The sequence below is a fragment of the Trachurus japonicus genome, chromosome 10 (assembly GCF_045865225.1).
Source record: "Trachurus japonicus isolate A0001 chromosome 10, Traja_1.0".
Classification (NCBI taxonomy): domain Eukaryota; kingdom Metazoa; phylum Chordata; class Actinopteri; order Carangiformes; family Carangidae; genus Trachurus; species Trachurus japonicus.
In genome coordinates, this window is record NC_140916.1 from 15,084,267 (window position 1) to 15,098,613 (window position 14,347).

The 14,347-nt window shown below is 41.4% G+C and overlaps 1 protein-coding gene across 2 annotated transcripts; it reads left to right on the top strand.

Moving 5' to 3' along the window:
- Positions 1-243: 243 nt before the first annotated feature.
- slc9a6a (solute carrier family 9 member A6a) lies at positions 244-14,287 on the top strand. Of its 2 annotated transcripts, none has more exons than XM_085789420.1 (16): positions 244-686; positions 2,185-2,384; positions 2,943-3,020; positions 3,148-3,224; positions 3,430-3,542; positions 4,012-4,117; positions 5,799-5,945; positions 6,279-6,379; positions 6,653-6,741; positions 7,627-7,740; positions 8,014-8,125; positions 8,954-9,107; positions 9,473-9,503; positions 9,603-9,691; positions 10,349-10,454; positions 10,771-13,835. In XM_085789420.1, the coding sequence occupies exons 1-16, from the start codon at positions 392-394 to the stop codon at positions 11,038-11,040; spliced, it is 2,082 nt and encodes a 693-aa protein (XP_085645546.1). In that variant the 5' UTR covers positions 244-391; the 3' UTR covers positions 11,041-13,835. The 2 variants fall into 2 exon arrangements, with proteins under 2 accessions (XP_085645546.1, XP_085645545.1); XM_085789419.1 differs by having other exon boundaries at positions 247-686; positions 9,606-9,691; positions 10,771-14,287.
- The last annotated feature ends 60 nt before the right edge of the window (positions 14,288-14,347 follow it).

The following is a 14,347-nucleotide window of genomic DNA, read 5'->3' on the forward strand; positions in this document are numbered from 1 at the left end:
TTTAATCTCACTTCCTGTTCAGGATGTCGAAAATGTGGGTTTCACAATAAGAGCCATGTGTTTACAACCTGTTAAAATACTCCGCAAAGCACGACTGAATATGTTTTTTCTGTTCATACAATGGATATATGGATTAAACACAATAGGTTATGACAACGTTTCGCGGGTAGGTTCGGATGAAATTAACGACATATTGTTGTGGTGCTTTTACAATGAAATAAACACTGTATACTTTCTGGAAAAAATAGTTTTCACTTCCGGGCCGAAATCGATATCTCTGTTGCTGTCGTCTTTCAGCTGTCTACTCCCCCACCACTTCGTGAATAATATTAACACAAAGTTTGCTTTTATCCGCGACGACGTTAGCGCATTTGACCACGGACCAGGCGAAATGGTGTTGAAAGTGACTGTCAACGGGGCCTGGAGGGCGACGAGGACGCTGTGGCTGCTCCTGCTCGTCAGCCTGTCTGTGTGCATCTGTGTGTGCCGAGCATCCTCGTCTCGGGAGGAGGACAGTGCCATGGAGAACATCGTTACAGAGAAAAAGGCTGAGGAGAGCCACAGGCAGGACAGCGCGGACCTGCTCATCTTCATCCTGCTCCTCACCCTCACCATCCTGACCATCTGGTTGTTCAAACACCGGCGGTTCAGGTTTCTGCACGAAACTGGGCTGGCGATGATTTATGGTGAGAGAAAGAGAGGGAGAGGGACGTCATCATCAGTGCATTTACTCTCATTTAGATTAGATTTGAAATGACTGCATTCATTACAAGGCTGGAAACGCATTTCAGTGCATTTCACACACTAGGCTTTGCCAGGAAGATGGTGCAAGGGAACAGGCTTAGTTATGATAACATTAACACCTCCTCTGCACTCTGCTTGGTCTTGAAAATGAGATCTAGGCAGCTGAGCATTGGAAGCCCCCCTGGAGAAAACAGCTGTACCATGTAAAAAGCCAGTACTTAATTTCACTTCTCCAAGCTCTGGGCTGGTGAAGCCCAGGACTAATGTGCATGATATAGACATAATTTCTAGCAGGTTCCCTCCTACACCCAGACTGCAACAGAAACTACACCTGACAAGACAAACTCCACTTCACCAGTGGTGTAAAGTAGTTCGTCTTTTTTAGTATGTCATTGAGGTTATACCTTCCTGTAGTATTTTCATGTTCTGCTACTTCCTGCTTTTAGTAAAAAAACAACAACATGTGTGTCTGTCATATATGACAAATTTTTGCTGCACATTCAGCTTAATAGTACAACATATAGTCAAACAATGCATGGCGATGTATTATCATTGGTTCTGGTTAGCATCTTCTGCAATATATAAAACACACATAACACTGAGATGATGTTCATATGAATGCATGGCTGATACAGATTTGTGTGTTTTTTTCCTCTGCCAGGTGTGTTTACAACCATGTTATATTTTGTTCTAACAATCACAAGTTTCAGCAACTGCTCAGCTCAACACACCCACTGTCTGCCCACAGAGGTGGTTTCACTTCTGTAGCCTGAGGGACTTTTTCACAGTAGACATTTAAATCTGTCATAATAGGAGAAGAAGCACAGTTCCAGTTTATAATAATGATAATGGCCGTATTCAGATAAGTTCCAGTATTCACATATTCTGCGTGCTCACTCACTAACTTCTCTATAATACTTATGCAGAACCACAATTACTGACATTCGATTTTTTTTTTTTTGTGCTTGATCAGTCTAAATCTCTCTTCTTAAAAAGATTGTGCACGTACAGATTGTGTTTGACTGATGTCTCTCTCACTGGTTTTGTTATGATAAACCTCTCAGGATGTCACTTTACGTGGTAGCCTATCACTTCAACAACCATGTAATATTTGCTGACATCGTTTAATCCCCAGCATAGCTCCATTCAGTTTCTTCCTGGCTACAGGGTAACTAGGAATGCCTGTGTGGAGGTTTTGACACACGTCTGACAGGGCATTTCATTCTGATGAGATGATTCCCTGACTTTAATTTCACAGCAAAAGCTCAGAATGTGGCATTTGATTTGGCTTTGTGAGGCTCACACAGGAACATTTGATAGCCCTCTCCGGTTTCACGCACCTGCAGAATCATGACCACCTTCGCTCCTAACCGACTCTCCCCTCTGTGTCCTGTTTGTTTTGCTTTTTAAAAAAAAATCTTTTCTCATCACTTTTCCCAGGCTTACTTGTTGGTGTGGTCTTGCGCTACGGCATCCATGTTCCTCGTGACATTAGCAACGTCACAATGAGCTGCCACGTTAACGCCAGCCCCGCCACTCTGCTGGTCAACGTCAGTGGCAAGTTCTACGAGTACACACTGAAAGGAGAGATCAGTGCCAACGAGGTGGACGACGTGCAAGACAACGAGATGCTGAGAAAGGTACATGCATCATCTGACTATACTGTGAAGTTCCTATATATCTCTGTGGATTTCACGGTGCTTCTGTTCATGTTTCTTTCAAATATTGAGCTGAAGTAATGATCATACAATTAAAGCATAATTAGCTTGATAATGAGTTCAGCATTTGATTTCTTTTGAAGCATGTGATAGGCTATTAAACAATTATAATTATTATACAGTTGATTGAGGAAAAAAAACATTTGAAAAACAAAAACAACCATTAAATATTTATCCAGAAAATCAACATCAGATTAACTGTTAATGAAGCTGTCCCCTTTTACCATCATGTCATTGTACTGTTCCATCAACTTCCTGTTGATTTGTCCTGAAGCTACTTCATGCTGTCCCAGATGTGTCATATAGGAGTGATTAATTAATTCATTAGAGATATCCAATAATGTAGTGACACATTAAAGCAGCTTTGTCTCTTGAAAGTGTTTTTTTAAATCTCATTCCTTATCACTGTGATCCAAAACTGTAATCTAACAGCGTTACATAAGAGCAGCGCATGATGCTTAGTGTGTGTGTGTGACTCAGGTGACCTTTGACCCCGAAGTGTTCTTCAATATTCTTCTGCCACCTATCATCTTCCACGCCGGCTACAGCTTGAAAAGGGTACAGTAATATTTTAGTATATTAGTATAAAAATAGTCATCAGTGAAGCAATCATTACAAAGTGAATAATTTTAACACAAGCTGATGAGACTGTCCTCGACTGAAATACAACTGATTTGTCTTGCAGAGACACTTTTTCCGCAACATGGGATCCATCCTGGCTTACGCCTTCCTGGGGACAGTTATTTCCTGTTTCATTATAGGGTAAGAATATCAATTAGCCAAAAAGAAAACTTTAAGACAAACGTCCTTTCACATTTCACATGTGCAGCTCTATTTCTGAGGCTTTTTTTTATGGCCGAGCAGAATTTATATATGTCAGTTATTTTGTCGTCAGAGTGTCCGTGATGCCGTTAAAGTCAATGTTGTTTATGATGATGTGCAAAACCACCTGCTGTTCCTCCGTCAGGTTGCTGATGTACGGCTGTGTGATGCTAATGAAGCAGGTGGGACAGCTGAATGGAGACTTCTTCTTCACTGACTGTCTGTTCTTTGGAGCCATTGTCTCTGCCACAGACCCCGGTGTGTTTGCTGATCCTCGGTCCTCAGAGTTTGTTTTCCTGCTCACGTGTTATGCTAATTCTGACTTTAATCTATGCTCAAAGAAACATTCATACAGAATAAGCTGAACACAGACTTGTCAATTTTTCATGTGTGAAATTGTACACAGATGATACAAAGTGGTAAAAGCAGTGATGCAAATTGCACTTTGATTTGTGCAGATATTTTATTACCTTCCTCTTGTATTCTAATCTCCAAAATAGCACACTTTTATCATTAATATGCTCTTTATCAAGAAGGTTTATTTATGTAGATCCTGTCAGACATGAAATGGTGCCGAAAGTGCTGAAAACAGAAACAAAAGCAGTGTTTAGAAACACGGCTCTTGAAGCTCTCGACACCCACGGCCGTCTCGCTCGGTGACGTGTATCATGACCTGTGTCACTTCTAATATTGTGGAGGATTTATTGTGTTTCTCTTTGTTCCACAGTGACGGTCCTGGCTATCTTCAACGAGCTGCAGGTCGACGTGGATCTGTACGCCCTGCTGTTTGGAGAGAGCGTGCTCAACGACGCAGTGGCCGTGGTCCTGTCCTCGTAAGTCATGTGTCTGTTTAGACATCGCAGGCGAATCTGGAATCTGCACTTTTCCAAACTGTCTTGAATGTGTCACTGTTTGTTTAGTTTTTTTCATCGATTGACCGGTGACCTTTAACTAACCTGATATAACCACGAGGTGGTCCCTAAGATAACCCTTAGTATTTCTGCTGCTCTGTATGGAACTGTTATTATTTCCACAGAATTATAAATTATAATAGCAGGCACGGCGGAGGGGCCGGTCCCCATGGAGAGACTCCGACCAGCCCACTGAACGGGTGCACTAAGTAGAGCATGACATTGTGTGTCTTTGCTGTGCCTTGGGACCATCATGACAAATCACTGGCCATTTGTTTTTACACTCGGGCTTATCCGACACGAGATGCAGAGAATTTCATGGTTTATTCATGAGTTCTTGTTCCTCTTTTTTTTCTTCTTTTAACCGTTTTTGATGTCATGAGTCAGCCAAGAGGTCATTCCTATTATATTTGGAGATAATACAGAAGTCAAGGAGAGGTGACACAGCCAGGAGTCCTTATAGAAGAAATGCCTGGTGATTTGTTTTATGAGTGTGGGGGCCCGCAGTGGAGAGGGTAAATGAATCTGCTTTCAAACTTGGTTCAAGTAGTATTTGAAAGTATTATTTGGAAATGAGGTTAAATTGTCACTTTAATTACATTTCATCCCAACACTGCCTCAAGAAAATAAAATGTGTGTAATTGCTTTCTCATGCTGACAACTACCAAGCTGTGATAACATCCCTTTAATCCCAGGCTCCAGTTTAAAAGACACTAAATTAATTTCTCAAGCTGTTTGACCCAAGTTTGATGAGAAGTACGATCCTGTTCTTGTGAGTATGACTTTACCGGGATAGTTCAGTGTTGATGCGTAACCACCAGGTGACACAAACCAGATGCATAAAGTGACTGATTCACATCCTCTTTCATGAAATAACTTACTGTACTGTGTCTGGTTGCCGTGACACAGATACTGCGTCAATGAGTTTGTTGTTTTCACTGGTTACAGGATCCCCCCCCCCCGTCCACATGATTTTCAAAGCAGAGTCTTTATTTGGACTAAATACTCATAGAGAACTGAAAAAGCTCTGTAGTCTTCTTTTCTACCTGTATTGGACACAACATGGTTTTCTAACAGCAAAAAATTGAGTTTGGTGAAAACAAGGTGCCTCTTCCTCATGATAGCAGCAGTAAAGTAAACAATAACTGCACCATTTAGTAGCTTTTAATTGTTGTTCCACCCTTGCTCAGGGTTTATTGGAACACAAAGTGAGTATAAAGGACACGTTGCTTATCTGAAGTCTCACACATCACCTGAGTAGACTCCTGAGCAGGCCATTCTGTTGTTACCTGTGTATATTAACACTGAACTATCCAAATAGTCTGACTCTCTTTTGTTCCAACCCTCTGACCCCTACTCTGCTTTTCTCTTTATCTCAAGTCTCCAAGTTGTGAGCGTTTTTCTTTTTCTGTGAAAGCCACTTTATCAGCAGAGGTGCACGTTCAAAATGATATCCTGTACAAAGAGACTGATAAAGATATATACTTCATACTGAATGCAGGCTTAAACTTCATCTTTATAGGTTCTGTACTGTTTATTTGAATTAATTTATGACTTGTAGTAAGAGTAGGCGTTAAATGTTTTTTTCCTCATCTCACTCCAGGTCTATAGTAGCGTACCAGCCAGAAGGAGACAACACTCACACCTTCGAGGTCATGGCAATGCTGAAATCTTTTGGGATTTTTCTCGGAGTCTTCAGCGGCTCTTTTGCTCTCGGAGTGGCCACTGGAGTCGTCACAGCTCTCATATCCTTCCATTGTGATTTTTATTGTCTATGTTAAAGTGTTTTTTAATAGGATCGATGATAGATCCTATTAAAAAAAACGTTTACTATCTATCCAGCTTAAAAAGCGAGATCATAGTTAAGTTAGAGTGGTTAGAGAAAAAGTTAAAATGAGCAGGTGATTGGACTTTTTCCCAATATATTTGTAATGTATGGAACTGAAAGGTTTATCTAATTTAAAAAATCTATAACTTTAAAACGTATCTTTCCGTGGATGTTATGGCTGAATGATGTGAATAGTTTTGCATAAAAGTCTGTGAGTGTCTCGTTGAGCTCCTTGACTGTCTGTCTGTACGTGACCAAGTTCACCAAGCTGAGGGATTTCCAGCTGCTGGAGACAGCTCTGTTCTTCCTCATGTCTTGGAGCACCTTCCTGTTGGCTGAGGCCTGTGGCTTCACAGGTAACACACACACACAGTTATTTAAACTGCCATGGTACTGATGATGTTGTAGTGTAATCTTGTTGTGGCAGTGCTATGGTGACCGTGATCAAACTGGAAGGACATGCGATCATTCCCACATGTCAACTAACAATAGCTCTGTAGTGTGCATGAAAGCAAAAAAGAAAAGACAAACATACTGTATATTGTGAATGTGTTATTAAAAGTAATCAGTGTTTACTGATCCTCTGACTTCCCTCTTTGCGTATTCCTGCCTTTCCTGATGTGTTGCAGGTGTGGTGGCAGTGCTGTTCTGTGGGATCACGCAGGCCCACTATACCTTCAACAACCTGTCCCCCGAGTCCCAGGACAGGACCAAACAGGTCAGACTGGACTTGAGTACACTTTTTATTCTTATTCAGTGTGTTTCATTTCAAATATTGAGTTGTGTTTATTTTAAAAGTTTTGAAACTGGCAAATAGTTAAAGCTCAATGGAAACGTCAGTGTGTCAGTTTAGAAGGTATAATTTGGTATGACAGTAACTGGTTGGGTGACAAAGTAAAGTAAGTCTCAGTAGTTGTCATTCAGTCATTCACTCAGCCACATTCATTGTTTGGACTATAGGTCAATGTTCACTGTACCTTCTTCATCATCCACCTTCTACCCTATAGTCTTAGGAGTAGGTTTGTTACCTTTAATTGTCGGTGCGAGCTATTTTTAGAACGACGGAGCAGAGCTATGCTACGGAGGCTAATGGGATTTGTTTTCGAGGCAAATGCAGAGACTGTTCGCCGAAAAACTGCCCCCGACAGGAACGCGCATGAGTGGTTTTGTATGAATTTACCTCTAAAACAACTCTGTCTCGTAACGTTCCGTTATTATCTCATAGCTGGTGAATGTGCAGGTCACAACTTGTCCACCAGAGCGTTTTGGAGTTGTTGGATTGTGTATTTGATGAGTTTGATGAGGGAAACCAAGAAATCCCATTAGCCTCCGTAGCGTAGCTCTGAGAAGCTCGCGGCTCTGCTCCGCCGTTCTAAAATAGCTTGCACCGACAATTAAATGTAACGAACCTACTGCTATTACTATAGAGATTATGGCAATGGGCGAATTTGCCAAAATGTTGAACTATCCCTTTAAAATGAAATGTGTAATGTTGATATTTCATGTTTTTAGTCAAAGCGGTGCAGGCCAAGTGTATTATTTTGCCATTTCATTCGTCTAACTTTGTTTCCTCATAACTTGAATTTTCTGTTTTTTCATGCAGCTGTTTGAACTGTTGAACTTCCTGGCTGAGAACTTCATTTTCTCCTACATGGGTCTGACCCTGTTCACCTTCCAGAACCACGTCTTTAATCCAATGTTCATCGTTGGAGCTTTTGTATCTTTCGCATGTGGAACCAGCTTCAGCACATGATGCCAGGTTGACCCACACAGTGTGGCTGTTTTCACTCATATTTTAGCATCAGCATAAGGAAACAGAGCTAGCATCATTTTCAGTCATATTCAGTTCCCACAGTCTGACAGCTTAACACCGTGATGCAAATGGAAATCAATTTAAAGGAGCAGCAAATCAGCTTGGCACAGAGTGAGGAGCGTTATAGCTCCCTGGTTTGTTTTGTGTTGTCCTCTCCTTAACCTCCTTCCCACCCAGCTGGCCGTGTTCCTGGGAAGAGCTGCTAACATCTACCCTCTCTCATTCCTCCTTAATCTGGGACGACGCAACAAGATCAGATCCAACTTTCAGCACATGATGATGTTTGCTGGTTAGTGGCACACAGACACGAGAAGATGTTGGATGCACTTCTTCTTTTCTAGTTACAACCCAAGCTGAGAAGTTAAAGGGATAGTTCACCCAGAATTCAGATTTCACTCATTATCTATTCACCCTCATGTCGACTAAGGACTGGGAGAAGTTTCAGAGTCCTCCGTGCCTTCTCTGAGTTACAGTGGGGCTCCGTGCAGCACTGCATGTCCATATGATGGTAGCGAACGGGGCTTGATTTTCTTTGTCTAAAAAGACACACCAAAAAACATCCAAATACCTCCACACAGCTCGTCTGTAATGTCCCTCTTGTATTGAAGCTCCAACATGAGAAATTGTTCCGAAAAAACTTAAATAAGTCTATAATTGCTTGAGATTTGGACGGACCAGGAAGAGCAGTGCTGGGAGTTTCCACTACAAACAAGCTTAAAATATACACTTATTTAATTTCTTTCGGAACAATTTCTCATGTTGGGGCTTCAATACAAGAGGGACATTACAGACGAGGGACATTACAGACGAGCAGTATGGAGGTATTTGGATGTTTTTTGGTGTGTCTTTTTGGATGAAGAAATTTGAGCCCCGTTCGCTACCGTCATATGGACATGCAGTGCTGCACGGAGCCGTGCTGTAACTCAGAGAAGGCACGGAGGACTCTGAAACTTCTCCCAGCCCTTAGTCGACATGAGGGTGAGTAGATAATGAGTGAAATTTGAATTTGGGTGAACTTTCCCTTTAAAAACCATCCTGTGAACAGAGAGCCCTATAAATTGTCCAATACAGAAACTTGCTTGTATGTTTACAACACTATTTGTGTTCTGCTCTCTAGGACTTCGGGGTGCGATGACCTTCGCCCTGTCCATCAGGGACACTGCCACATACGCCCGTCAGATGATGTTCACCACCACTCTGCTCGTCGTTTTCTTCACTGTTTGGGTTTGTGGAGGCGGCACCACCCAGATGCTGTCCTGCCAGCGCATACGGTACAACTCTCCCCATCCATCTCTGGGTCAAACTGAATGAGTTTGTTTTAACAGTGCAGGGTCACATCAGGCCAGCTCAGATAAGAGAAGAAGATCAGCTCTTTTTTAATGCTCGTCTCTGATTGTCCAGACTTAAAGGCTCCTGTTTCACTTATCTCCTATCAGGTTAAAACCCCAAGAATGATTCAATGCAACCTTTGACCTTCCTCTGGTTAATGCTTGAGTGTTTTAATATGCAAAGCACTCGTCTCTTTAAGGAACCATGCTGCTCAGAAACTTGTTAAACAAGGTCAACACGCTTCTCAACACGACTTTGCTCTGACTGTTGTTGAAACTATTTCTTTTTCTTCCTTGTTTTTTTACAGAGTGGGGGTGGACTCTGATCAAGATAACTCTGTGAGTGTCACTTACGAAACAGTCGTTACTATACTGTGACTGAGTATGACTACAATGTATATCGAAAAACATGATCTGTGTTTTGTTTTTTTTTAACAGCAGTTGAGTATCGCTGAAGGATCAGAGAGAAGAAGCACCAAACAAGAAAGTGCCTGGCTTTTCAGAATTTGGTACAACTTTGACCACAAGTATCCTTTTCGTGACAAATGACTGTTTTTTATCGAAGTCATAAAAGTCAAGTAAGAATTTTTTTTTTTCTGTCCTTAAAAAGTTGTTGTCACTTTTTGTCACTTGAGTATGAGGCACATAAATAGCCAGACTCTAAAGAAGTAAACACAATTAAGCACCAAAAAAAAATTTAATATACAGATGAGAAATCATCATTTATTCATAAAATACTGTCACAGAAAGAAGGAAAGATAAGGTAAACTGACACTAAATAAAACCAGTGTTGAAACAACCCTCACAGCCATGACTTCCTGTCAGCACCTTGAGATGACAATTTTATAGGAAGTTGATAAATTTGTATTTACACAACCACAGGCCACCAGATGAGCCAAGTGGAGACAACTGTAGTGCACAGTGCCAGACAGCAGAGGGAGTGCCATGTACAGGCTGGAAGACAGATTACGTCTTGTATTGGATGTGTATTATGAAGGTCATTATTTTCTGTGTTAAATTGTTTGTAGAAATCCGTTTAGATAAAATCTTTAAGTCTTTTAGTCTACTCTGCTGTCATTAGTCAAACTACACAGGGTTATTGTGTGTTTGCTGTCTGTTCACTGTGTCCAACCACTGTCTCGGTGCAGTAAGTAAACCGTCCTTGACTCGGCGCCCTCCTCCAGCTACCTGAAGCCCATCCTGACTCACAGTGGCCCCCCTCTCACAGCCACGCTGCCTCCCTGCTGCGGCCCTCTCGCCCGCTTCCTCACCAGCCCTCAGGCGTATGAGGTCAGACACTGGGTCATCATACAGGAGCTATTTCTGATCAAACTCTTAACTGTTTTTAAGTTTTTCTCCTGTGTTAACGGATGGAAAAAATAAGTTTCTCTGATGAATCATGATGCGCAGAGCCTCGGCCTGAAAGCTTTTCTTTTTCAAGGCAGATGAGGAGAAGATAATAAGCACAAGCTGGAAGTGATTGATCTTTTATTGGGGGAAAAGTTTCTTTTATTCAGTGGTTTCTGAGAAATAAAATCACATGTTCTTGTTTATCTTGGCATCTGTGAAGTTCACGGCGTATCTCACATCTCTCCTCTTCCCCCAGAACGAGTGCCAGTTGAAGGACGATGACTCTGACCTCATCCTGACAGATGGCGACATCAACCTGACCTACGGCGACATCACAGTCAGTACAGACGCCTCAGGAGCCCACACCAGTGGCGGTCCAGGCTTTGCCGGCGCCACGTCCGATGACTTGGACAGAGAGTTAACGTACGGAGATAATGAGCTGGTGATGAGGGGCACGCGCCTGGTGCTGCCCATGGACGACTCGGAGCCGCCCTTCACAGACCCTCACCACCGCCTGCGGATGTGAAGATAGTGTTTTCGGTGCAGACCCAGACAACCGTCCAACTCACACTGTCCCGAGCCATCGAGCAAAAGACCAGTACCTGTCTGTCCTCCTTTCATCCTTCCACTGACTTCTCTTTTGCTCTCGCACCTTTTCCTCATCCTTCTTGCTTTTTTTTCCACTTTTCTTCACAGCTTCATTCTCCCACAGGCAAATCACTGTCTCTACCTCATTCTGCTCGTTTCCACACCTTTCCGGCATCTGCCAAAACTGTAATATAGTCTTATTTATTTGCAAGATTTTTTTTTTCTGTTTGAGCATTCATTTGAAAGTCGATTTCTCTTAGTTTGGCTTCAATTTGTGTGCCAGTCACCTTACTGTAGCATTGCACAGAGGTCTAGCAGCATGCGTTAGTGTGTAAATGCAAGTACCAAACCACTAGCTAATTTGTCGATGTAGAATATATCACTATAACTTTGATGTGCATGCTGAGGATGCTTGTTGTTTTCTTGTTTTCTTTGTGTGGGAGGTTGAGGGCTTTTGTGTTTTGGGTCTGACCTTGAATGTTGCTGCCTTCTCTCTGTGCACCAGAGACATGCTGACCCAGTGGACAACATTACTGTACATTTGGTTACAATCAAGTGCCTGGGAATTGTAGTTTTAAGCCTGGCGACCCATACTGGATGAGCTCTGGGAAGCAGAGCTGGTTGAGGATGGGCAGTCATGCAGTTGTAGTTTTCCTTTGTAAAAAAAAAACAAAGAAGAAAAAAACCCAAAAAACAAAAAAACAAAAACACCTCTGTCCATAAGGTAGCAATATACTCAGCTGGGTGTTTGGGCAGTCGGTTTGTGCTATTCGCCTGTAAATAGTGTGTGACAATGTAATGCCACCGATGCGGTGTAGCCTGGCAGTGAAAGATGTGGATCTCTCCCAATGACCTTTGACTGTGACATAGAGAGGGACTTTACACCTTATTTTAGAAGCTGACGTCGCTCATGGCAGAATGAAGGGCTGTTGTTCCGAAAACGAGATCCAAATGAAGAAAGCTCAGTGCCATTTCTGTCCTGCATTTTGACATTTTGTGAAAACCAAATGCAGACGACCTTAAACATGTTTTATATTCTCTCTTTCTTCTTTTTTTGTCACATTTTTCATACACATCTAGCTTTGCACACACATTTTCTATTACAATCGTTACATTGTGGTTGAGACTTTGAATTTTTGAATCCAATTTTTCATTAAAGGAACAAAAAACACAGATAGATACATGAATTTGACACTAAAAGAACTTAGTACCGTGGTTTTGGTAAGCACACAAGGATTTTTGTGAGTAGACGTTTGGCAAACCAGAGAATTGATTATCTCTGTATCTTTAGAGCTGCAACCGGTGATTATTTTTCATTATTGATTCATCTCTCAGCTGTTTTTTATTTGTTGGGCTTATAAATGTCCAATAATAGTGAAGAATACTCCTCACTGGTATTTTCTCATCAAGAGTTACTCTCTTTATAGTCATATATGACTAAAAGGAAAAAAACAACAGCAAATCTTTGTGTTTAATTAAGATGGATGCAGTGAATTCTTTGTGATATTTATGTTTGACACTGTGGCAGTTCATCAATAGGAGGATTGCCAGAATAGAACAACAATAGTTGTTTATATGCTGGATGTTTTTCTCTGCTGTTCTTGAGGTTTGGTGGTTACACGGGATTTTCATAAAAGTACAAAATCCTGTAAAAAGGGTACTGATGGATGGACGTGTCCCATTTTACTCATAGTGTTATCACACTCCATCGCACACTGTGTAGGCTGTTTTGCAGGGTGTACTAGAAGAATGGAGGGTTTTGTGATCTCCTTCTGGTACGGAGTTTAGCAGCTGTTAATGGGGGTTTAACAGGAAGCGTTGATAGGACGTCACCGTGGCAACGTTGTGTTGATGTGGACAGAATCCAGGAAACACTTGGTGACGAACACAACGGTTTTGTGGTTTACCCTCCTGGTAAGCCCAAAGGAAAAAAAAAACAAAAACGGGTGTTTGCAAAATGTTTGTAAGAGGATGGAACTTAAGAAAAGAGTGAGTGAGAGAAACAGATGATGAAAGAAAGAGAAATAAGGAGGATGAGGAAGGATAGTTAGGCCTTTGTTTGTGTGTGTGGGTTTGTACGTTGGGGATGATACAGAGGTGGAAGGAAGAGCAGGCTTTGAGATATCGCTTTTCCTTCCACAGTTATCTTCTGCTGTGCAGGAATTTCTTATTGAAAGTGTTGACTCGTTTATTTTTAATTCAGGCATGCCTCTTCACACCACATGCTCCAGGAAATGATTTATTCTTTCCACCATTTTATACTTTTTGTTTGTGTTATTGCTGAATTTTATTTTGTAGAAGGGAAACAATGAAGTAAAAAAAACAAACAACTAAATGATTTGCACTTGTCCTTTTGAGAATGTTTTGCTGTTTTATTGCTATGATGTTTGTTTTATCTAACTGCTGCTTTTTTTATTATTATTATCATTATTTACTTTATGTTTTGGAAGGTTGTGGAAAAAATGAGCAATGTCATGTCAATTTAATGAATGGTGAAGTAATATTTAGTAGACATTACGTTTGTTCATTGATGTTCCTTTGTAAAGAATAATTTCCACATTGCAGTGGCAGACCTTTCATACTGTCGTTCCATCTTAATAATTAACAGGTACTTAGTATGTATGTTTGCAACACCTTGCTGTTTAAATGCTGTTGCCATGTCTTCTTCAGAGCATGAATCATTCATCCTCTACTGATGGTGGACTCTTTGGAAACAAAAAAGAAAAAGAAAAATATATACAAGCAGAATTGTGTGCCACTGTTCTTCAAACCGACACATTAAAAAAAGTGAAATCTACAAAGCTCCTATAGGTTTTGGTATTTGCCTACTGCTCTGCCAGTATGTTTCTCTCTCTCTGTTCTCTGAGTGGTGACTTGTGATCGGCCTTGTCCATTGGAAATCTTGTCTGAAGTAGCTGACCAAAGAGGCCTGCTGTGCTCTGTGTTTTCAGACGGTCCCTTCGCTCTTTATACTGCAAATTCTGTGTGTGCGTGTGAATGTACGTGTGTGTTAATGCCTGCAAGTGTATACGGATGTGTGTGTATGCAGGACAACGAGGGAGACATTGCGTTCCCTCTTTTCCTCTGTGTTGCAGGTACTGACTGTTTACATCTGTGTAAATATACTCTCACCTGTTCATGTGCGTGCAACGGTCAATAAATAGAAGCCTGTGCTTTTGATTAAAGCCCCCGCTGTAATGGCCTCCTCATTTACCTGCCTTCCTTTTTTACTTTCTTTTTTTTTG